The sequence below is a fragment of the Pongo pygmaeus genome, chromosome 11 (assembly GCF_028885625.2).
Source record: "Pongo pygmaeus isolate AG05252 chromosome 11, NHGRI_mPonPyg2-v2.0_pri, whole genome shotgun sequence".
In the NCBI taxonomy this organism is placed as follows: domain Eukaryota; kingdom Metazoa; phylum Chordata; class Mammalia; order Primates; family Hominidae; genus Pongo; species Pongo pygmaeus.
The window spans coordinates 129,738,251-129,764,149 of NC_072384.2; the positions used below are offsets into that span (position 1 = coordinate 129,738,251).

The 25,899-nt window shown below is 38.9% G+C and overlaps 1 protein-coding gene across 3 annotated transcripts in view; it reads right to left on the reverse strand.

Annotated features, from left to right (window-relative positions):
• The window catches only part of PID1 (phosphotyrosine interaction domain containing 1), a 251,500-nt gene that overhangs the window by 124,873 nt on the left and 100,728 nt on the right, over nucleotides 1–25,899 (reverse strand). For 2 of the 3 annotated variants that reach the window (XM_054477906.2, XM_063648030.1), the window contains exon 2: nucleotides 10,078–10,224. In XM_054477906.2, the coding sequence (XP_054333881.1) occupies nucleotides 10,078–10,224 (147 nt within the window). Of the gene's footprint in view, nucleotides 1–10,077; nucleotides 10,225–15,625; nucleotides 15,646–25,899 lie in introns of those variants that run through there. The other variant, XM_063648031.1, reaches the window with a different exon arrangement.

Genomic DNA, 25,899 nt, shown 5'->3' on the forward strand with positions numbered 1-25,899 from the left:
AGTTTAATGTGCCCACTATATTAGAAGATAACAAACTACTAATGTGAACATTTGTAGTACAAAACCTGTGTAGAACAGGTTAAAAAAACCCACAGGTTTTGTGTAAAAAACCTATATTCTATATAAAATGTTAAAGTATCTCTTCTTTTTCAGAAATTTTGATTAAAAAATGAATTTGGCTCAACATATGAGTAAGATGCTACCTTTACAGAGCAATTTTCTTTATTTTTCGATTTTTTAGTAGCTTTCTGAATTCCACGGAAATAATTTTCTTAGGCTTAAGAAAAAATAAACATAACCTAAAAAACTGATGAACTGAGAATGATGGCTTCCAGCTTCATCCATGCCCCTGCAAAGGACATGAACTCATTCTTTTTTATGGCTGCATAGTATTCCATGCTGTGTATGTGCCACATTTTCTTTATCCAGTCTATCATTGATGGGCATTTGGATTGGTTCCAAGTCTTGGCTATTGTAAATAGTGCTGCAAACAGAAAACCAAACACCACATGTTCTCACTCATAAGTGGGAGTTAAACAGTGAGAACACATGGACACAGGGAGGGGAACAACACACTCCAGGGCCTGTCAGGGGGTCAGGGGTAAGGGGAGGGAGATCATTAGGACAAATACCTAATGCATGCAAGGCTTAAAACCTAGATGACAGGTTGATAGGTACAATAAACCACCATGGCACATGTACACCTATGTAACAAACCTGCACATTCTGCACATGTATCCCAGAACTCAAAGTAAAATTTTAAAAAAATTATGAACTATGAACATTGTGTGTGTGTGTGTGTGTGTGTGTGTGTGTGTGCATGTTTGACAATTTTTGCATTTTTACAATTCCCCAATTATAAGAGAACCATCTGTAGTAGGGTGAATAATGGCCACCCAAAGACATTACATCCTAATTCCTGGAAACTATAAATGCTACCTTACAAAGAAAAAGCCTTTTTACAGATTTGATAAAATGAAGGATCCTAAGATAGATAGATTACTGGATTATCCAACGGGCACTAAGTCCAATCACAAGTGTCCTTATAAGAAAGGAAAGCAGAGGGAGGTTTGATAGAGACAGAAGAGAAGGCAATGTGACCACCATGCAGAGACTGCAGCGATGTACCCACAAGCCAAGGAATGCCTGCAGCCTCCTAAACTGCAGGGGGCAAAGAATGGATTGTCCCTCTAGAGCCTCCAGGAGCATGATCCTGCTGATACCTGGATTTCTGTCCCATGTTGCTCATTGTGGACTCCAGCCTCTGGCTCTACGAGAGAGTAAATTTCTGTTGTTTTAAGCCACTAATTTTGCCAGGAAGGAGCCTTCAGCAAACCAGTATGTCATTCTTTCAAATGTGTTTGAGAAGGTTTACAATTACTATGCTGAGCACATGAGGCAAGTCTGACACCACACAAATCACAAGTTAAATGGAAAAACGTCACTTTCCCTGAAATTTATGAAATTCTGTTTGGGCACAGAGAAGAAACAAATGTCTAAGTCACTGACTTGGAGCTTTTTTCCAAAATGTTCCATTTAGACTGGAGTTTCCTATAAATTTTCCAGACAAACTTTTAACATCCAAATAAATTTTTTCTTTAATTATTACTTTTTAAAGCTAATTTAAAAAGTAATACTCATTCAGCGTTAAAAATTTAGATAATGCAAATAAGCAAAAAAGTAGGAAAATCAAAAGTTTATCCCTAGTTTTATTATCCAGGGATTACTTCTATTCATATTTTAGTACACCTGTCCAGCGTTCTATTACAAATGTCTACATATAATTATTTTATTTTATATTATTTTATAAAAATGGATACTAATAACATGTTATAATCAACTTTTTTATATACTTAATACATTATAAATATTTTCCATATCAATATAATTTCTATAACAAAATTTTTGATGACTGCATATTTTCCATAGCATTGCTGAACAAAAATTGTATATTATCTTTTTCATACATTTAAACACTTAGTAGGTTTTCCCATTTTTTCACTAATGAATCTTTGCTGATCCCCCAGGAGTTTTTAAAATCAAGAAGTAGACTAATATTGTCAGTAAGAAAATTAAAATATTTGTCATTTGCCCAAAAGTTGGGCTTTAATGTCAAATCTGATTCTCTAAAGTAAAAGGACCACGATTTACAGCTATAGCCCTCACAGTGTATGGGGCACATGGAAATAAGTAGTTTGAAGCTTTCAGGTATCTCCAGAGAGTCCCTCCATGGGACAACAGCTCTACTGCACCCACCAATCATAAGAGTGACCCCATAAACAAGTCTGTCATCCAACTCAACAAGCATTAAGCGAGGGTCAATTCTATGTGGCAAACCAGATAAATCAGGCAAAGTTATAATCTTCACTCTAAACACCTGTATCAGCTGGGCAGTTTTAATTCCTAGTATGAAAAGATTTTAGTCAACAAATAACAAAAGTGAGGTCACAAAGGATAAAGAGCTTTGCCGAAGCCACCACAGCTATCGGTGGAAAGACCATAGTATAGAATTCAAAGTTGTAAGTTTGGACCTGCGGCGAAGAAGTTGACATTAAAACCACATGTATAATATCCTTCCACGCTAGGTACACTACCAGTAGCATAAGGAGTGTGTGTTTGAACATATATTTAAAGATCAACACTAAAACAATAGATGGAGGCTTCAGCTACCCCTGGAGCCATATCCACTTTCTCTCCTGACTCCTCTGAGACTGGAACAAGGAGGTTAGGAGAATGAGCACTGGACACGTTGAAGAGGGAGGAGCAAGGCTGAGGGTGGCTTCAGTTCCTGCTGGGGAGGGGAGATGCCTCCGGTTTTCAAAATCTTCATTTCCATTGATTCTGCTAGCTCCTTGGTCCTTAAATATCAGAGGCAGGTAGATGTTTGTATGTAAGTGTACAATCCTGACAGTGTGCAATAAATTCTTGTGGATGTAGAAAGAAAGAAAAGTAGAAAAGAAGGAGGAAGGGAGAAAGAGAAGGAGGAAAAAAGGGGAGAAAGGAAAAAAGGAAGGAAAAGAGGGAAGGAAAGAGGGAGAGAGGGAAGGAGGGAGGAAGGAAGGAAGGAAGAGAGAGAGGAAAAATATTTACAAGTCTACAAAGAGTAAAAATTGCAGAAAAATAAAAGCTTGTCTCTGAAACAACAAAGGTTAGCTCATATAAACTTTTAGCTTCCTGCATTTCAGGAGACAAGCAGAAGTGAATGTTTTGATTTGTTTACAGGAAAGTATAAGAAAGAATAAAGAGAAAATAAGTATCAATGACTGAATTTAGATGAAAATATCAATGGAAACCACAGGCTTGAATCTAATATATATATATTATATTAGATTCTATATAAATTATATAGAATATTATTTGTATTCTGTCTTGGTATTGAAGTCAGAAACTTACTTTGCAAAAGAAAGTCTGTATAATTGGCATAGGATTCAAGAAATGCCCAAAATGGCCAACACCAAGAAAGAGCTGTAGAGATGCATGTGATGAGGATGGTCACATAATAAAACTAACATTTTCATTTGTGTTAAGGAGTAAAAAATGGTCGTTTGTCTAAAATGAGAAAACATGACTGTATTTCAAGTTAAATACATAATTGATCAATGGAACCCAAAGATTTAGGTGTAGAAATCAGATACATGTGATGCTAATTTCAAATACACTTACATTCAAATCAAGAGTCCTTATCATGAGATAAGCTGGATTACTGGAATTCATTTCTAAGACTGGCTATTTTATAGAAGCACTCCCTGATAGTATTTAAGGGTTACCTGCAAAGACTTCAGCTCAGAAACATCTCCCCTCCCTTCGATGGAACTGTAATCAATCTCTTCCTTCCTGAGAGCTAAGGGACTACTACTGTTATACCTGAAGGCATCTCAAAAAAGGCAATATAAAACTTGTTATGGTTTACAGATCATTAACTCCTTCTTGGAAACGGGTTTGTTTGACAGTTACCCTCACAAACGGGAAGATGACAGTAGTGGCTTTAGATGGGGCTTCACATCAAGCCAGGCCAAGTGCCTCACTCAAGAGGAGACAAGATTTGGGTACATGGAGCCAAGCACATGGTGAGCACAGGCCTAGGTGAGGGGCTGGTGGGACTCTCGGCGAAGGACAAAGGAACAAGCGCTGCTGGATAGGCTGCAGAATCAAGACATGGACACCTTCAGCCTAGGCTGGGAGGGAACAGAAAGGAAGTGGAGCACAAAGAAATATCTCATTCTGGCTGGGTGGTGGCTCACGTCTATAATCTCAGCACTTTGGGAGGCTGAGGCGGGTGGGTCACTTGAGGTCAGGAGTGCGAGACCAGCCTGACCAACAAGGTGAAAACTCCTACTAAAATTATAAAAATTAGCCAGGCCTGGTGGTGGATGCCTGCAATTTAAGCTACTCAGGAGGCTGAAGCAGGAGAATCGCTTGAACCTGGGAGGTGGAAAGGTTGCAGTGAGCTGAGATCACACCATTGCACTCCAGCCTGGGAGAGCGAGACTCAAAAAAAAAAAAAAAAAAAAAGGAGAGAGAGAGAAAGAAAGAAGTAAAGAAAAGAAAAGAAAAGACAAGAGGTCATGCTAAATTAGCCCTGTTCACCTCTGACATCCAAGGTTGCCTCAGGGGCCAGGAGAAGCATCCCCCTGAAGCCAACCCTCAGGGCTGACCTCAGACGCTGACCCCACCAGCCATACGAAAAGGATGTTGTGGAAAGACAGCCATGTACTCTCCCAATCAAGGCGGACAGATTCAGTCCCAAACAGGAGGCCCATGTCAACAACTGCTAATGATCCTGCTTTTCCTGTTCCTACACACACACCTCCCCTTGGTATTTCTTCTTCTGGGTTACTTCCCTTTTGTAACTCAGAGAAATCCTCATGCTCAGAAATTAGCACCAATCACAAACTTTATAAAACATTTTAAATAAAAGACATATGTTATGTGCTAAATCCCCAATTATGTGTCAGTTTGTTTGTTACAATATTGCTGCTATTTTGCTTTAACAGTATAAGCACTGCGGAATGGGTATTGTACAGCACCCACACGGCCAAGGAGGAACTCAGTGGGCATTTTGTGTTGATTATATATCTACACATATAATTTTTATAAGGCATATGACTTTTCATTGTAGAGTGCCTTTTTTTTTTTAGAAAATCAAATTTGAGAATCTGCGTGGTATATCTGGGGTAAAATTATATGATATTTTTAGTACTTTCCTTATGCTTTCTGGTTTCTGTAAGAAAAGATAACACTCCAATCCAATTAAACAAGGTAAATCCTCCAGCCTTGGACGTTTGGATGAAAGAGAGCAGGATGGGATGGTAGGCATGGAACTCAGAATCCACTAAGGAGTGTGTAACAACTCACCTGCCAAATCAACTAGCCCTTAAATTTTTTTTTTTATTTTGTATAGTCCATGAGATCCTGATACTGACCTATGAAAGGTGCAGAAGCAGAAGTCTGCAGAAAAGAAACAACTTGCTCAAAATCACATGACACAACTGCCACACCTGTTTCAAAAGGTACCTGTGGATAGACACAGAACCCACCCAATGGCAGTGGAATCCGGTGGAGGGGGGAGCACAGGCTGTGGAGTCAGAATGCTGCAGTTCAAATCCAGGCTCTGCTAGTTACTAATGAGGGACCCTGGGACAGTCAGATGAACTTCTCTATGCCTCAACTAGTTCATCTGTGAAATGGGGCTACACCTGGCACTTAAACCGTTGGGTTGCCATGAGGATGAAATGGCTCTATGCCATGAAAAGTGCATAGATGAGTGCTTAATGCATTAATCAACACCTGTTCTTTAATGTCAATTCTGTATTATTAAGACTTCTATTTCTATTTTTTTTTTTTTTTTTTGAGACGGAGTCTCGCTCTGTCGCCCAAGCTGGAGTGCAGTGGCACGATCTCAGCTCACTGCAAGCTCCGCCTCCCGGGTTCACGCCATTCTCCTGCCTCAACCTCCCGAGTAGCTGGGACTACAGGCACCCGCCACCACGCCTGGTTAATTTTTTGTATTTTTAGTAGAGACTGGGTTTCACCATGTTAGCCAGGATGGTCTAGATCTCCTGACCTCGTGATCTGCCCGCCTCGGCCTCCCAAAGTGCTGGGATTACAGGCGTGAGCCACCGTGCCTGGCTATTTTTTTTATTACTATGGTCATCATTATTATCACTACTTTGTGAAGGTTTTGAGGACGTCAGTGAATGGGCCTGCAAGTCTCAGTGCAAAGGAGGGCAGCTCCTGCTGGAGGATAAGGCGGCATATACAGTGCTTACATCTGATCCAGTAATTCCAGAGCCCAGTTCTTCCTTAGAAGCCAGCTTTCTGGACTGCGATAGCAAATCCACCAAATCCCATTTTCCATCTCACTCCCCACATCCCAGGGTACGTGTCTGTTCATGTCACTTACATTGCTCTTGTCACATTACTCTGCAGCTCAGAACTTCAACCTCCAAACATGGTTTGCCTTCATGTAAATTACACGGTATAATTTAAAGTGCAGGCTCCTGTTTCCCACCACTAAGCTGAGTGCCTGAGTCAAAATCTCTGGGAAGAAGGTCCAGGAGTTTGCTTGCCAGGGGATTCTGATACTCACACAAGTTTCAGAAGTACTTGTGATTTATTTATTTGGGCACTTGTCTTATTCCTTCTACTTGGGTATACGTTGCATCCCCCACAATACCTATTTTTATTCCTTTTTCCACAATACCATGTACACAGTAGGTTTTCAATGACTATTAATTCAATAAATGTTTGCTAACAAGCTGAAGCCACCTAGGATTCCACCTTGCTAGATAGGAGGAGAAAGGTGTGACAAGCCATCATTGCTGCAGCAAAATCACACACAGCGTCTGATACTCCAAACAGCTCCAACAAGAGTCCTAATGCACTGCAGTGGGTTGTACAGTTAAATAACTCTACTCCAGGAAAAAAAAAAAAAAAAGTGGCTGCAATAGAGGAGAACACACAAAGACCCAGCTGCCCGAAACATGAATAGCCTAGCAAGGCAATCCCATCAGGACCCACGGAGAATACAGATCAGCAGAAAATGGGAAATCTGAGATGAGCTAGGGTCTCAATGGTGCTCGCCATAACCCATTTTCAACTCCCCCTTTCCTTTGCTTCCTCCTGCCTCTTTCCCTCCCCAAACCCAAAGTTATAAGAGCTATTAGGAAAAAAGAGCGACTACTGTGTGAAGGCGGAGGGTCCCGTGAGCTGGCCCTGCAGCTGGGCCCGGGCTACATTGTGTTCATTATTCCTGGGAGGCGTGAGCCCGAGAGAGCGTTCCTTCTGCAGCTGGCATCTTGTGAGCTAAGTTACTCGCAAGAATCAGAGAGGAAACACTGGACTTTGTTCTTGAAGATGATCAGAAAAAATCGGGGAAGATCTAAAAGGATTTTAAACCAAAATTTCAAGGTTCAAATAGTTTTTTTTTAAACAAAACTCAGAACACAAAAGTGACACTGTCCTTGAGAATTAAAGAATAAAACACCAGTACATTTCCAGTCAAAACTTAAGTGTATTCTGTCGACAGTATACAATTTGGAGAATTACACGTTGCAGGTTTTCTTCCTTCAGATAGAATAATAACGCTGGAAAAGCCCTCAAGAGGTGTTGGCCCAGATTCCTGACTCCAGGGTTATGATTATCTATGCCTGGAATCGCCTCTTCAAGGTTTCTAGGGATGGAGAGTCCATAAATTTTTTATAGCCCAGTGGAATGTGTTTTTCTCCTTGAATGCAGAAGTTCTTCCTGGAGTCCAAATGAAATCACTGTCGATTTCCTTTGTCTAGCTAGCCACACATACCGAGGCCAGCGGAACCCTTGCCCTCTTTGGCACACTCTTCTGAATTCCTACTATTTTTTTTTCAACATCCTTTTAAAAGTAAAATAAATGAGCACAACCTAAGGCAGTACACAGAAAAAATTAGTTCATGAGACATGAACCCTATAATCCTTTTCAGAAAAATGATGGTTTTTATTCTAGCAAATATTTTTCTCTCTCTTACAAACACACACACATTTATTTAATATCTAAATTAGATTGTTAGATTGCTAGGTATTTTTATTTTAAATCTGTGTAGTTTTTGCCCTTCTCATTTTAAACACACTTTATAGGCTTTATCACACTTAATTCTCCTCCATATACTTGTCCCTACTGATTTCATCTTGCTTTGAGGCACCATCTTTCCTCATAGGAACAGAAATCAAAACAGCATTAATAAATCTCCTGAAGAATGTATAACGAATTTGATCTCATATCACTTTCAAATTTATAATTCCCTTGTATCATCAATTCACCAAAAGCATTAAATGCAATGGACCTAACGCCAGTTCTGTTGATTCACTCTCTCCTGTTAAGGCAGAGCCACTGACAATAGCTCTTGGGAAGTTGGAAGTTGTCCTTATCAGTATTACCATTTAAAATCACTTTAAAATGAGTCACGTAGCTCACTCGCCTTATCTCACTGATGACTCCCCCATCATAATTAGAATGAAACCTAAACTTCTCGCCATGACCACAAGACTCTTTCCCCCCCACCCCCAGCGCCACCACTCATCACAACTTTCTCAATTTCTCAGGTACACTGGCCCATTCCCTGTTGTTCCCAAACACACCAACACCACCCACCTCATAGAATTAGTATGCCCTATTCTTTCGCCTGAAAGATTCTCCTGTAAGTTCTTCACAAATTGGATTTCTCGCTAATCATGCTTGTTTACCTAGATTTTCTCCTGCCATGGCCCTCAGTGAGCAGTTAAATCCCACAAAGATGCTGGTGGGTTTTGCCCACACTGTGATACTGTGCTGGTCAGACAGTGAGCACCCAATGAGTATGTGTGGAATGAATGAATGTGGATGAGGCTTTGTGCATACCACCATCACCCAAGATTGCTGTAGACGCCAACCTGACCACAGCTATGCGAGAACTGATTCCTTAACACTAAGCAATAAGGAAAAGGAGTATATCTCGAAAGGAATAAGGAAAGCATCAAGGAGTGTATCTACAAAGTTATGAAAGAAATCCATATACGAATGCACTTTCCTTGTCTCTGATTTTATTTCCACTACTCAAAACAAATTTCTGATGATAAAACATGCATAAAACATATTTTCTTTGTGATCTCTAAATTGATTACTATATTCATCAACTCAAGCAAAAGAGAGTATCATGTGAGAAAAAATCCAAAGCTTACCAAAATTATACATTTCATTTCTAGTTTTGTTTCCACATTGGCATTAAAGTTTGCATAAATGAAAATGCTTTTTCTGGATTCTGAGGCATGAATATTAGTATAAATTTTGAGAGCTGAAGCAAAGCAAAAACTGCAAAATTATCCCTAAAGGATTTGGAGAGTATAACTGTTAGAAAACTTGATTTTTTATGTTTTTTTTTCATTCTTCAAGATATGTTTTATTCAGATTGAAAGAACAAAGGGAAAAATTATCATTAAGAACAAAACTTTTCTTATGAACTCCAAAGTTCCACAGAGCTACAGAAATCACAGAGAGAATACAATTTTATTCATATATACTAAAACCTAGGTCTTTAGGCCGGGCGTGGTGGCTCACGTCTGTAATCCCAGCACTTTGGGGGGCTGAGGCAGGCAGATCATGAGGTCAGGAGATCGAGACCATCCTGGCTAACATGGTGAAACCCCGTCTCTACTAAAAAGACAAAAAATCAGCCGGGCATGGTGGCGGGTGCCTGTAGCCTGTAGTCCCAGCTACTCAGGAGGCTGAGGCGGGAGAATGATGTGAACCTAGGAGGCGGAGCTTGCAGTGAGCCGAGATCACACCACTGCACTCCAGCCTGGCGACAGAGCGAGACTCCATCTCAAAAAAAAAAAAAAAAAAAACCCTAGGTCTTTAATGCATGTCCAAAAGTGATAGTGTCAGGTCATTCAGAAAAATAAAACAGGATATGAATTCAGTCTACCATCACTCTGTGAGTTTATTTTGTTGGTCATTTTATATTTTCATTCTCAAAAATGATTACCTTTGTGAAACATAGGTCTCAAGCCCACACATCTTTGAGGCTATCTCACCAAGAGGACCCCTGCCGGCCATGGGCCCCATACCTTGCAGCCACTGTGAGTCCTTGTCTTCATCAGCGGTGTGGTCGTGCACAGCTCAATGGCCTCCGGCTCATGGAAGATGACCGCTGGGAGAGGTTCCTTTTTCAGTGTTAAGACATTCAATTTAGACTTCAGCATGGTCTGAAAGTGCTGAAAAGCAGAAAAATAAGCCACATGTAGTTTAATCACTTGGACTTACATGTCCCACAATTGCACATTAAACCCAGTAGCAACTTGTTTTATTGACTCTGTTCTATTATGGGAGGCTAAGAGATATTTAGTAAAACAGAGGAGGGGGAACTGTGTCCTGTCAGGACGTCACTCAGATGAAACTGTGGAGACAGTCAATTCCTAAGCAGAGTCCACAGAAACATGACTTAGTGGTAAAGTCACCTCACCCAGGACATTATGTTCTGAGAAGCTCTTCCAATGTACTGTATACAGATGAAATTGTGGCAATGGAATCCATGCAGATTCAGCTACATAAGATGTTTGGAAGAGGATGTTATAGGGGTTATTTTAGGAAAAGTCTAGACATTGTAGAAGGAGAACAGATGAAAAAGTACATAAGACTTCTGTTCTCTGCCTTCCCGAGCTCTTTCATGCACTGGCTGTAGAACCTTAAGAAACTCACACTTTATGATAGACCATTTTTATCTGCTGTCTTAGGCCAGGACCCTAGGTAAATATCCATTTCATATGCAACATCCATTGGCTCTTGTTGTGAAAAATGCTCAGAATCCAACCAGATTCAATTACTGCTATCCATTCCACCCAGTCTAAGACCCATCTTTTCTTGGTCTATGATAATGACATCCAAACTGGTCCCATCACTTCCAACTTTGTCCCTATACAGAGAATTGCCCCACTGTCACCAGAGAGATCCTTCTAAAATCTAATCGTGCCATGCCACCTCTGCTCAAACCCTCCCATGTCTTCCCATCTCCTCATGGAAAAATTCCAAGTTCTTGCCTTGGCCTTTGAGACCACACATGATGCAGGGAACCTACTGCCTCTCATCCTCCATCCCCATCCTCTCATGTAGGGGTCCAGGCACAGTGTCCTCCTTACTATTCTGAGAATAAACCAAAGACACTTGTGCCTTAGGACCCCGATCACGCTGCTCCTGTCCTAGGTATCTGCAAATCTTGCTTCCTCGCCTCCTTGAGGTCCCTGATCAAATGTCACCTCATGAGACAGCCCTTCCTCATCAAAATATAAAGCAGCCAGGATACATATATACACACACAAACACAGACTCATGCCTGGCTTCATGTGCCTACAGCCTGTGCTTAGGAAGACCTCACACTCAGAAGGACTCCATGCTTGGTTCAATGCCTTTGGTTTAATGTCCCCATCTTGAAAGTGGGAGGCCAAGGAAAGGGGATCACGTGAGGTCACGAGTTCGAGACCAGCCTGGCCAACATGGTGAAACCCCGTCTCTACTAAAAATACAAAAATTAGCCGGGCGTGATGGCAGGCACCTGTAATCCCAGCTACTTGGGAATCTGAGGCAGGAGAATAGCTTGAACCTGGGAGGCGGAGGTTGCAGTGAGCCAAGACCACACCACTGCACTCCAGCCTGGGCGATAAGAGCGAGATTCCATCTCAAAAAAAAAAAAAAAAAGTCTTAATAATGTTATTTTGAACTTGTGTTCTGTAAGGAAAGTCTGATGGGACAGTGGAGCACAGATGTGAGTGGATAAGAAACATACAGTGTGTGCATCCCCCATCCTTACCACCCACCTTCAGAGAGCATTAGTGATGCCCCATAAAGACAGAACTCTGTTGAACTCTTGACGTATAGGAATTTAGCAAGAGTCAAAGTGAGTACAAGGTAAGTATTTAAGCCTATGACTTAAATAAGCAGGGGCATGCACAGCCTCAAGAGGCCATGCATTGGAACCAGAAATTGCTTCAAGTTCAGAAAGAAATTAGCCTTGTTCTAAGAAACAGGAATGATCATGAAATCCTATCACATCCTTTCCCACTTGTATTACTTCCCTGTACAAGGCAACCACCTACGTACTGAAATGATAACACAGAAGGAAAGGGAAAGGTGGGGCAGGCACAGTTCCTTCTCCTTTCAGTCCTTCCTAACTCAGCAGTAAGATGAAGGCAAAGTGATGAGAGAAAGTGCACGTATCAAGAAGTGAGATAAAAACAGGTAAGTTAGTTTTGCACAGCGTTTTCACTGTTCCGATAAAAACAAAATACAGCATGAACTAGAAAATGCAAATTGGATAATTTCTATGATCCCACCGTTACATTTGCATTTAAAGTAGGCACTGCACAATATAAATTCATGCTCAGAATCTAAATGTTTAATTTTTCTTTACTTAGAACAGCATTAAATGGCAAATAATAATTTAAAAAACACCAGGACTATTCCAGACAAAGATTTATTTTAAAAAAGCTTTATCTTTTGGTACCTTCAATGGTACGTTTCTTCTGCTTTTTGAATAAGAAACACTGAATTTTCATTTTACACTGGGCCCTATGAGTTGTGTAGCCAGTTTGCACACATATATACTCATCTCTGCCTACTCCTTGTCCCTGCTTTATTGTTCCTATAATTTATCCCTACTTATCGCCACTATAAGATTAGGTACTTGCTTTGTTTACTTTATTGTCTTCCAGTAGAATATAAAAGCACCACAGGAGCAGAAACTATTTTATTCAAGGACGTATCACAAGGGCCTAAAACAGTTCCTGGCACATTTCAGAAGTCCAATGAATATTTGTGGAAGGTAATGAAGGTAATATAATTTAAAAAAACAAACCACAAATATTAAAAAAAAAAAACTAAATCAGGATTCATAGACTAGATCAGCTCACTGCTTCGTCCAAGTTGACCTTAAGGACCTGGTATGGTTTATGAAACAAACGCAAGACTGAAAGAAGTGGATAATGATACACACACACAAGTACCTTCGCCTCAGTAAAAATTGCCAAAAACAGTTCTTTAAAAAGTAGAGATCATTATGTTACATGAAATAAGCCAAGCACAGAAAGACAAACATTGCATGTTCTCATTTATTTGTGGGATCTAAAAATAAAAACAATTGAACTCATGAGCATAGAGAGTAGAAAGATGGTTACCAGAGGCTGCGAAGGGCAGTGGGGGGCTGTGGGGGAAGGCAGGGATGGTTAATGGGTGCAAAAAAACATAGTTAGAAAGGATGACTAAGACCTATTATTTGACAGCACAGCAGGGTGACTATAGGCAATAATAACTTAATTGTACATTTTAAAATTAATTAAAAGAGTGTAATTGGATGGTCTGTAACAAAGGATAAATGCTTGAAGGGATGGATACCCCATTCTCCATGATATTATTGTGCATTTCATGCCTGAATCAAAACAGCTCATCTCATATAAGGGCAGTAGAAGTTTTGGAATTTGTGGCAAGACAAAGTGTCTTTTTCACAAGTCCACTAGGACTCCATCTGGCCTCTCTGGTGGTCCATTTAAAGCATTGACTTGGCTAGGCTACCATGCCCAGTTATTCAAACACCAATCTATGTGTTGTTGTAAAGGTATTTTGTAGATGTGATTAAAGTCCATAATCAGTTGATTTGAAGTAAGGGAGAGTACGCGAGATAATTAGGGCAAATTTGATTGAATCGGTTCAAAGACCTTAAGAGGCAGCCCAGACTTCCCTGAAGAAGAAAATATTCCTCCTGTGGATGCCAGCTTCAGCCCACGGTTCCAGCCCACCCTTTCTGACAGTCTCCCTTGCAGTTTTGGACTTTTCTTGCCAACCCCCACAACTGCATATGCCAATTCCTTGAATAAACCTCTAAATATAGATGTCCTACTAGTTCTGTCTCTCTGGCTGAACCCCAATTGTTACAGCCACCTTGTAGAATAAAAAGTTGCCAGCTCTGAGGGCAACTTCTTTTTAATGGAAAAGAGACTTGCCCTTAAGTTTTCCAGAGTGTTTGACTTGAATTTTAAAAAGAAAAGTAAGGGCAAGTCTTCGTATTAATCTGGAACTTTCTGTCCTTGCTCCTAATAGATTCTAGCCCAATGCAGCGTGTAGGGTTTGGAGTTGCCAACAGGGGACAGCGGTCTGGAAGGAGTCACATAGGTCACTGAGAGTGAGATCTGAAGGTGGTTTGCCAAGTTGGTTGGGAAAGAAATTGGGGCCAACAGAGGAACAGGATAAAGGAAGAGGGAAGCTCCAAACGTGAGGTTTGAGTAAGTGGGGGTATCTCCCCTGTCTGCCATTTTCCTCAGGCTCTACAAGACACTCATAAAAGCACAGATCATCAGTTCAACTTCTGCCACACAGCAATTTTCTGAAGAGGGCACGAGAAGTGGCCCCACTTTCAGGAGGTTGAGACAACCACACTGCCTGGAAGTTCCGAGACGGTCTTCCCATCCCTGTTGTAAACCAAATGCCGCAACCATTGATTCAGTCACTAAGCAAACAGAGACTGAAAGGTGTGGACCAGCACACCTGCCCCTTTGATTGCTTGGCTGAGGAGCCAAGTGAAATAAATACACAGATAAACAGAAAAAGAAAAAAAAAAAAAAGCTAAATTGGAGACAGGAAGATAACAGAGTTCAAATTCCAACTTCAACACAATATGTTGTGCAACCTCAGCTACCTAAATCTTCTGAGCTTGCCTTCTCCAGCCAGGCAGGCATGTGCCACACATTTGCCTGCTGATTCATTCCACCTTCCCTGAACACCTATATGCAGCCAAATACTGTGGTAGGCACAGCTGCAACAGAAATAAAACATTAGTCTCTGCTTGAAAGGGTTTCTCACAGTTGATGGAGACTGTTAAGTCCAAAGACAACTGCAAATCTGTGTGAGAAGTTCTATAGCAAAGCTAGAGAGAGACTAAGAAAATATTTGAGGTGAAATAGAGAAAATTATTCTTTTAAAATGGGTAGCTTCAATGGCTTTGTCCTCTTTGCCCACTATCAAAAGATGACGGTTAAAGAGGGAAATAAAATGTGGATTGCTTGATGAATTATTTAATCTATAAGAATACATCTTCCTACGGCAAAATTAACATTTTATGTAACTCTGAGTGGCTCTGGTACATTTTCGGTGGTTAAAAGCATGAGAGTTATAGCTGCTTCTGCTTTGGAACACTCTTCTGTCCCCTTCCTTGGGGAAGCTTCTCCACTACTGCATGCTGCCTTGTTGAATGAGGCTCTCAGTCACAGTTCCTTGCCCCCGACACTGAATAATGTCCTTGCCCTCTTTACACAAAGAATATGCAACATGACACAGGCTGACCATCTGAGTGTCTCACGTCCCTGCCCAAAAGCATTGGTTCAGAGGAAACTCAAGACTGGCTGAACAGAATGTCCTGGAGATGGGCGTGCAGGGTTGTGGACTGGGGTGATGTGAGCCCAGAGCTGCTGCTGGCCTCCTTCCCAATCGAAGTCAGCCTGAGAGTGAGACCACACTGAGACAAGGAAAGACAGAGATAAACAGAGAAATTTCCTGAGAAATGGAAAGACAGCCTTCGCGTCATTGAACCCCTGGATCCAGCTGTGTCTAACTCAGATCCATCCAGGGACCCACCTAGAATATGAACCAGTGCATTCCATTTTATGTTTAAACAAGCTTGAATTGGGTGTCTGATCCTTGCAACTAAGAGAATCTTGCAGTACAAATATATGGTAATGAAAAATCGCCTGTGAAAATAAAAAGAATCCATTAACAAAAATTTTAAAAAGACGTCATCAATTTTACAACTGCAGAAATGCATGGTAACATTATCTCTTTTTTAAAAAAGTGAATCTTGTACTTATTTGAATAGACTAAACCTTAACGATAAAGTGCCAATAATCTGAAGTAGGTATTACGGTCCCCAGGTTATCCATATCTAAGATAAAGCCCTCTGAGGTACTGCCAAATGAAATGAATTCCACCTGTCAAGAAACAGCCAAATAGTGTACCTGCAGTGGCATCCCACCTAGGTGGCACGTACTCTTACTGAATAACAGAGTCCTATATGCCATACCCAGTTCTGTGGCCTTGTACTTCCTGGTCCTGTTTTCTCATCTGTCAACTTTAAAATGTTATATTAGCCATGTCAAAAACAGTATCACTTGTACACTTTGCATGCACAGGCAAGTGCAATACAGACAATGTACCTTAAAATAGCATAAAGAAATAGCATTATAAAAAGGCAACAAAAGGAGAATCTAATAGAGGAGCTTGGAAAAGCTAATGCTCTCAAACCAAAGGTGCACAGAGTTCCATAAAGAAAATGTGTTATTCATTTTTAAAGAACAGAAGTGAATAGTGTTGTAGAAAACTAGGGCGCTGCCCTGGACAAATTAAACAAAGGTTGGCTTTCTGCATTGGGTGTTTTATGTGTGATCCCAAAATAGAGCCTCTAAATCAAGCCCCATTATGCAGATGGGGTAATCACCATGCCCTGTATAATTTTACAGTTGGCACTGCTTCCTACCCCTATTCAGACATTAATCTCTGACAGTTTAGCAAGTGGCAATTTACATATTTTACCAATTCAAATTGGTTGTATCTCACCTTTGTATTGATTTTGTATCTAAAATATAAAGCATCTTTGGAAGGCAAAGCCTGCTTAATGTTTTTATAAGATAACTGGAACACTACCCATACTTAAAAGAGAGGGAAGGCATTAAGATTTTAATCTTTGGTTGATCCTCACATGTTGAAGACAGACTATAATGGTCAGTTTTAACTTGCAAATTACTGACTTAGTAATGCCCTAATCGAGCTTCAAAAATATGGCAAATGTTCATCTTAAGAGAACCACAAGGAACAATTGGGTGAATCAGATTAATGAAAAACTTCAGTCCAAATAAATGTTAATTTGTACAAGTGCACAGAAAACACTAGGGCTTTGACATTCTATTTATAATCATGCTTCATTTTATTACTTTGGGGATTCGAAAGGATTAATGGAACTCACTTGTGGTTTTCTCACATTCTATACCACTTATTTTAAATAAGGTATATTCAGGCTCCAACTATGAGAAAAGAAACCATAGTGACACTTTTTTGTGGCCTTTAATAAGACGTCTTCCTTATTCTTTTTAATGAAAATTCTTAGATTTCTGCTTTTAAGCATTTATTCTAGCATTTTTCACAGAAATTAATGACATAAAAGCAAAATAAAACTCTGTTAAACAATTTGTATATTTAACAACTAATTGTATATAATTAAAAGTAATGATATGAAAGAAGAAAACTTTTACTTAAAATGACCTTTTATTTAAACTTTTTAAAACTATTTTTCTCTTACATATTAGTTCAACTTATAACCTATAAACATTTTTAATGCTGAGAGTTTGTCTATTTTTTCCTTTGATCCTTTTTTAATGCAAAATAGGTTGAATAATCTCCAAAATCTAGCAGGCATATACAAAATAAGCCCTTCTTCTTCAAGAATTAACCTTCTTATGAAGTTTATGTCAATCTGGTATCTCAAGAAAAGAAAAACCTACACCAATTTGGCATTTATCTTCTTCTTACAATTCATCCTAGTCACTGTCTTATTCAAAATAGTTTCAGTTTAACTTTAAAGGCCTACATCCAAATCCTTATAAATGTAAAAGGCTCTCTATATCTATTAAAGAAATGGCTATTATTAAGCTAACTGAAAATACCCATGTTCACACAGCCATATTTATTCATGCAGCTTTGATCACGGAAGCATTTTTTTTTAACATCACAGAGTCTCTGAAGTGATTATGTGGGAGAGGCACCAAAATAACTCTGTGCCCAAGGAGTATGCAAAAGCCCCCAAGGCTTGTGAAGGGCTCACTTACTCAGTGAGGAAGAGAGAGACAGGGAGAGAGTGTGTGTGTGTGCATGTGTGTGTATACTCACTAATTCATTGATTTTCTTTGTCACTGACTTGAAATACACACACACACACACACACACACACACACACACAAATGTGTTATGTTCCTAGTTAAGTAGTTTCTGTCATCTTCTAAACCATTTTACTATATGTAAACAGTTATTTTTCCATTTTTCTAACTGTGAACAGTTAAACAATTCATTGTTAAACATGGGTTACAAGCTGCCTCTAGGTAAGTTTTATTTAATTCACAGACTGCTTTGTTGTTAAAATTTGAAGTGGTTTTCAAAAATTGAAATACATACATAGTTGAAATCTATATTTCCATGTCTTTTGAAAAATCAAGTTCCACAAAAGGAACATTCCCTCACGGTAACAATTAGCTCCAGCTGACTGTTGCAACTGCCTTATTGACCTAGGGGCTTTCCTCTGCAATTGGCCATGGTCTGTGCCTGCCCTCCTGCCAACTTTCTCGTTTATACTAAACACCATTTGCTATTTTTATAGTCATTGTATGCCTTACCAAATTCACTCCTATACATTACTTGCTTGTCCCTTTTAGGCATTTGAATTTGCAACCCCTGATGTAAAATGCCAAATGCTAGGAGTACAGAACAAAAATTTCACCTACTCATGAAAAAAAAAAAAAATTCAAGTATAGCTGAATTGACTCTTACCTATATTTAAATTATGAAAATTGAACTAAGAGGGTGTGAGTCAGTGAATGACAGAATAATAATATAACATAATACAAACAGGTCAACATGTCTGTCTGTCATCGCACTCAATGAGTATGGGACATGAACAAGTACTTAGAAATCTGCTCCTCTCTGAGTTATTCCCACATGCCCTTTGTGGTGTGAGTAATTTGTTGAACTAAATACAATTAAAATGCTAACAATCAATACTGTTTACTTCCACTTTTAATCAGGATGAATTAACATGAACAGGGATGACCCTCCTACTTAAAATAACCAAAAGTTATGAAACAACAGTTTGTGACCCTGGGTATGAAGCAATGAAGGACAGTGGCCCCTGAGAGATGTGAAACAAATGAGGTAAGATGTACACCTGCCCAGCCTCCTGCCTTGAAACAGTTTGCAGGCTGCAGAGCAGGGAGGAGAAACACAAGCAGGGCGCAGTGGAATCCCTGAGCTGAGACAGAGATGAAAGCCTGGGGGGACAAACAAGAGAAGAGAGCTTCACAGAGAGAGGATTCTGTAAATTTTCAGAGGGTCTCCTTAAATATTCAGCTGACTACTGATCAGCATATGCATAAAAGAAAACTCAAGGCTGGACAAAATCCACTGGAAAGAATAAGAGATTACAGTGCTGGTGCTCACACAGGGCCAGTTACATTGCCTGCTCACATCAGCCAGACTGAAAAAGCTCATGAGTCACAGAGCAATGAGTAGAGAAATAAAGAAGTTCTAGTGCCAGTAGTGGGGAAATTAGCACTAGACTACACGTTGCTCTGGTCTCACCTACAAATCTTAAAAGGAAGAGTCAAAGGATCAGATTGCTTCCGAGTAATTTAACAGAATCTAACAACAACAAAAAGTTGAAGAATATAGGAATACAAAAATATCCAGTATCCAATAAGGTAAAATTTAAATGACCTAACATCCAATCAAAAATCACCAGACAAGGCCGGGCACGGTGGCTCATGCCTGTAAACCCAGCACTTCGGAAGGCTGAGAGAGGCAGACCACTTGAGCTCAGCAGTTCAAGACCAGCCTGGGCAAGATGGTGAAACCCCATCTTTACTAAAATTACAAAAAATTAGCCATAGTTCCAGCTACTTGGTAAGCAGAGGTGGCAGGATCACTAAGCCCAGGAGTTCAAGGCAGCATGAGCTATGATCAAGCCACTGCACTCCAGCCTGGGTGACAGAGTGAGACCCAGTCTCAAAAAAAAAAAAAAAAAAAATTGTCAGACATGAGACATGCAAAAATGCAAGAAAATAAAATCCATGAGGGTTAATAAACCAGATAATGAAAGCCTACCCAGAACTGACAACAATGTTATAATAAACAGGCAATGACCTTAAAACTATTTTCAATATTACACTGATGGTTTTAACCAGTGCAATAAGGCAATAAAAAGAAATAATAAGAATCCATATTGGAAAGGAAGAAGCAAAATTGTCTTTATTCATAGAAAATCTGATTATCTTTGTAGACAATCCAACAATTCTTTTAGATAACCTAAAAAAAAAACTACTAGCATGGATGAGTTTAGCAAAGTTGAAGGACACAAAATCAATATACAAAATTCTATTGTTTTCTATTGTCTAGCAATGAAAAATTAGCAATGACAGCAGATGTCCTTATAAAAGACTTGTACACAAATGCTCACAGTAGCTATATTTTTAATAGCAGAAAATTAGAAACAACCTAAATGTTTCTCATCAAACGAATGGACAAACAAACTGTGGTATATCCACACAATGGAGTGCTCCTCAACAAAGTGATAAGGAATAAACTACAGATGCACACTACAACATAAATTATAAAACAATTATCCTGAGAACGCAAACAAAAAAAGAGAACATACTGTATGATTCCATTTATATAGCATTCTAGAAAATAGAAATCAATGGATAGTGACTGAGAGAAGATCAGTTGTTGCCTGGGGACAGTGAGGAACGAAAAGAGGGGAGTGAGGTACATGAAGAAAGCTTTGTGGCAATGGTCTCATGCAGGTTTACAAATATCCAAATCTACCAACTTGTGCACTTTACATATGCATGGTTTATTATATGTCAAGTATACCTCATTAAAATTATTTTTCACAGAAAAAATAGTTTCAAGTAATATGGCCCTTTAATTCATTCAAATGGCTTCATCTGATTGCTCAATGCTAGAGGGAAAATTTGCTGAGTGGAAGAGACTAAGAAATAAATTCTGACCTCTAACATCATGCCTTCCTAAGAGATTCCCAAGTAAAATTTTGCCTCTACATGATTTTTATCTCCATGCTGACTTTGAAACTTAACTGTTGCATTGATATTACTCCCTATAAAATTAATAGTCAATGTCCTTCTCCTTGGATAAATGGCTAATTCTAGGACTGGGGCAAGAAAAGCAAAAGATGATCCTAGGGCATCTTGTTGAGCTAGAAATGAAGACAGTGCTCATAAAATGATGAGGACTTGTTGGATGAACGCTGGGAATAACCTGAAGTAGCTCTCAATTTGGCCAACATTAGACAATTTCAGTAACAATAAATAATGGTTGTAATGGATTATAACCCTAGACCAAAAAAAAAATCAATGAACAATACTGAAAAGAAAAGAAAGGAAAGGAAGGGGAAGGGAAGGGGAAGGGGAAGGGAAGGGAAAGGGGAAGGGAAGGGAAAGGGGAAGGGGAAGGGGAAGGGAAGAGAAGGCAAGGGAAGGGAAGGGAAAGGAAAGGAAAGGAAAAGAAAGGAAAGGAAAGGAAAGGAAAGGAAAGGAAAGGAAAGGAAAGGAAAGGAAAAGAGAGGGAAGGAAGGAAGGAAGGAAGGAAGGAAAGGGAGAGAAGAAGAAACGAAAGAAGGGAGGAAGGAAGAAACTCATCCTTACAGTAAAGTTATACTTTTATAAATATAGAAGAAATTATCAAAATCTAAAGTTACCATATTGCAAACACTATAGCAATGTTTTAGGCATGAATCATTGTTTAAGGCTAAAATTAGTGGGCTAAATATGATGAGAATGAAGATATTTATATTGTCACAAAGAATCTTTCCAGCAGATACTTATCTTACAGAGAGAACTTTACTTTGGCAAAACCTGGCAGACATCACCTTGACTGAGTGACCAAAATAACCACCTCTAACAATGAGAAATATTGACATAATTTGTCTCTAAGTATAATATACTGAGAAGGTTACAACGCCGCTTCTGTAGTAGTCCTGCCAAAAATGCATAACCTGAATGTGATCATTAGAAAATACAGACAAACCCAAACTGAGAGACACTGTCAAGAATAACAGGCCAGAACTCTTCAAAAATGTTACAGTTACAAAAGGCAGAGAATAACAGTAGAACTGACGAGATTAAAGAATACCAAAGAGATATGATTACTAAATACAATATATGATCTTAAATTGACATATACCTCACAAAAAGGCATTGGTGGAACAACTGATAAAATATGAATCAGGTCCTAAAATTACAAAATAGTATTTTACCAATATTACTTTCCTGGTTTTTATTATACTATGATTATACAAAATTTTATCATTTGGGGATGCTTGAAAATTCTTTATACTATTTTGTCACTATTGAAATCTAACATTATTTTAAAATGAAAAGTTTTAAAAATGGAAAGTAGTCTTTGAATTTTTGAATTTCTATTTTAATTATTGTTAAACATCACTTGTACATTTTCAAATAATACTTTTTAGAACTAACTTTAGATTTAACTTGTGTTCATATTTTAGCATCATACAGCTACTATTCCAGTGTAGAGTAAGTTATATTCTAGTTTCCGACAAGAAGTCTGTTATAATTCTTAATTTTGTTCCTTGTAATATGTCTTTTGTTTCTGACTGCTTTTAAGATTTTCTATTTATTTTTAGTTTTCAACTGTTTGGATATAATGAAGCCAGTTATATAGCTTGTTTCAGTATTTGTCATGTTTAGTGTTATCTTGAATCTGTAGATCTGTGGTTTGATATCTTCCATTATTTTTGGAAAATTTTCAGACTTTATGTCTTCAATAGTTCTTCCATCCCATTCTCTCTCTCTTCTCCTTCTGGCATTTCAATTACATATATTTTAGACCATTTCATAGTATCCCACAAATCTTGTATGGTCTGTTCTAACTTTATACACTCTTTTTTCTTTTTGGATTTCAGTTTGGGTAATTTCTCTTGACCTATATTCAAGTTCACTTATTTTTCCTTTGGCTGTGCTGAATCTACTAATAAGCTCATTAAAGGCCTTCTTCATCCCTTTTACTTTGTTGTCATTGTTTCTGCTATTGTTACTGTTTTCCCCAGTAGTCACATCTGACTGTTTCTTATATGGTTTTTATCTCTTTGCTGAAATTCCCTATATGTTCATGCATGCTTTCCACTTTTTTCAATAGTGTTTGATATATTAAATATTAATCATCATTATTTTAAATTCCATATCTGAGTCTACTCAGTCTGGTTCTATCAACAGCTTTTTCTCTTCACAATAATTTTTTTCCTTGTTTCTGTGTGTGTGTCTCATATATTTTGGTTGAATGCTGAGCATCACTTCCAATATAGTCTAAGGTAAATAGCATTTTTACATTACATTCTTCTGCCCAAGTTAATTATTGTAGGGTTTCAAGTCAATCTAGTCTAGAACTGGGTTGAGTTTGGGTTTTATTACTCTACCACAGGCTTCCTTTTCTCTAGCACTAGCTTGTCCTTAAGGTGGAGTCTGGTTTGCTTAAAAGTAATCATCCATTATTGCCTCAATATTCCTATGCTACTCTCAGCTTTCTTTGTACACCTGAGACTAGCAGAAGGTCCCTCTCCTCACTCTTGCCTTGTCTCCAAAGGCTGATTGCAATTGCTTGATACCAGCCTGTGAGTTAGTATAAACTCTCCTTGGGCATCCAGCTCCCAGTGGTTCTACACTCTCATGCTAGCCCACAATTGACTTTTAAAAACGTAATAATTGTAGCTGGATTTTTCTTACCCATCTGTATTGCAGTCCATTGTCTTCCTGCGATTTTCCATGAGTGAGTCAGAATTCACTTGTAGCCTCTTTTGGGAGCCCCTGTTTTCTATGTATCAGTCTAGCTGGATGTACTATATGATCCCAGATCATAGTACATGATTTGATGGGTTCAAGGGAAGTTATGATTGTATAAATTATCTACATTTTCCTTTTTTTAAGTTTTTAAACAGGCTCAGAAGGTATGGATTTTTCTTATTGGTAAAATGAAAGCAATGCTTTCTCTAGCTTTCTACATCCTAGGCAGAAACTAGTAGTAAAATTCATATTTTTAATCAGTTAAAAATTAATACATTGAGGAATGCTATATGTTTGGCAGATACAAATAAAATGTTCTGAAATAGGCATTAGTTTTATTTATCATTTCCAAAGGTCCTAAGATCCTTTCTCTCAAATGCTGTCTCTTTCCAACTCAGATAATTACGCTTTCATGCATACTGACTATCTGGTTGTGGTCAGCTTCCTATCTGCCTTCTCAGACATCTCCTCTTACAGATATTAACCCTATCCTCCCTGACAAATAAATGTGGAAACATGAACCCTGCAACTCTGTAGGAAAAACTATCCAGAATTGCAGAATATTCAGAATAGAAGCAATGTTCCAGATGACTTAGACAAACTCCCTTATTTCACAGATGAAGAAACTAAAGTCCAGAGAAGTGAAGCAATGAATCCAAGGTCATCCAGAGCCACAGGCTTCAAAGAAAACTAGACTCACAACCCCAGACATCTGGTGACTGGCTCAGTTCTGAAGACAGCACGCCATCCCAGATCACTTCCGAACCCCTGTCAAGAGCTGACAAGGTAGCTGCTGCATCTTCGCTTAGAACTATGAAATGGAAAGCTTTATAATCAGAAAATCCGAACATTTGACTTTGGCCAAGTTGCATGTACTTCCTGAGCCTTGGTTACCAATAATACAAGGCCAATAATACCCTTCATGAAAAATTGATATAAATATGTGTGTGTATGTGTGTGTGTTTGAGAGACAGACAGAGACAACATGAGTGTGAATGATATCTTTCTCATCGACTGTCTGGCACTTTACAAGGATGTTGTTATTTACCTTCCAATACTACTCTAAAAATAGCAGGGCAGATTCATTTTGAGGCATTTGAACGTCAGAGCCCAGATTCTCTAACATCTTGCAACATTTCTCCCGACAATGTACATTAAGTACATGGAAGAGTAACTGGCACATGCACACATTTACAAAAATTTTTATTCTTTTCCCTCCTATTTTCTGCCACTTAAATATAGACAACCATTTAAAAATGTGTAAAAGCATATATACAAAAGTGTTAACAGCAGCTATTATCAGGTTGTGGAATTGAGTATAATTTTTTTCTCTTTTCTCTTTTGCTCTCTTTTTGATAATTTTCATTTTCTACCAACTTAAAGAAAAAAAGTGTTTTCATTTTATGGGAAGTTTAATGTAAGTGATTTGTAATTAGATGGAAGATGAGGCACAGATCAAGTAGATGCCTCTTCATGACAGTCTTTGATGCACGCACGCGTGGGAGTGCTCCAAGAAACACAAAGCAACCTCTGAAAACCTGCCCAAACCAAGTGCAGAGGGAGAAACAGCCCTGAGTGCTTATCTTCCTCCGGAGTAATAAATGAGGACACAGAGCAGAGAATAAAAACAAAATAGAGTAAACATACTTTCAAAAGAATGAAAGAAGTCAGACAAAACAATGTAAGATTTAGAAACCAGACCAAATGTTCTGAATTTAAGAATCCAGGGACTGTTTCTCATTTTGTCCCAAGGGACTTCATTCAGTCCCCAAGTATAGCCCAAGGGCACCTTGATTTGCATTTGGAAGTGCTCAGCTTGACAGTATCAGAGTGAATACCCCGCTCATCAGAACATAGCACGTACATGTTATAAACACTCACATATTTATGTCCATGCACATTCGGTTTTGCTTTCATTTCACTTTTGCTAGACATAATTCCTTACAGGAGTTTGTTTTGGTTGATGCAGGATTGAACATCATCTTGGCAGTTTGGGAAGAAAGTAAAAATAATTTTATTCCAGGGCTTCAAGTGGTCAGGAAGGTGACATGCCAGAGCTTTGGCAAGCCAGAGTTCACTTCAGTAAGAGCTCAGTGGACAGCATTATGTCGCAAAGTCATCTATGGAGGACAGAAGTTATCTGGTCTACACGTTATCTTTAGGAAGGTTAAACAAAAAGAGTAAAATTAATCTTCCACATCTAGGGAGACAGCAATTCTAATATTTTGTGGGCATTATCATCATATCTAGAAAGGCTTTTCTGAAACTCCCAACCTA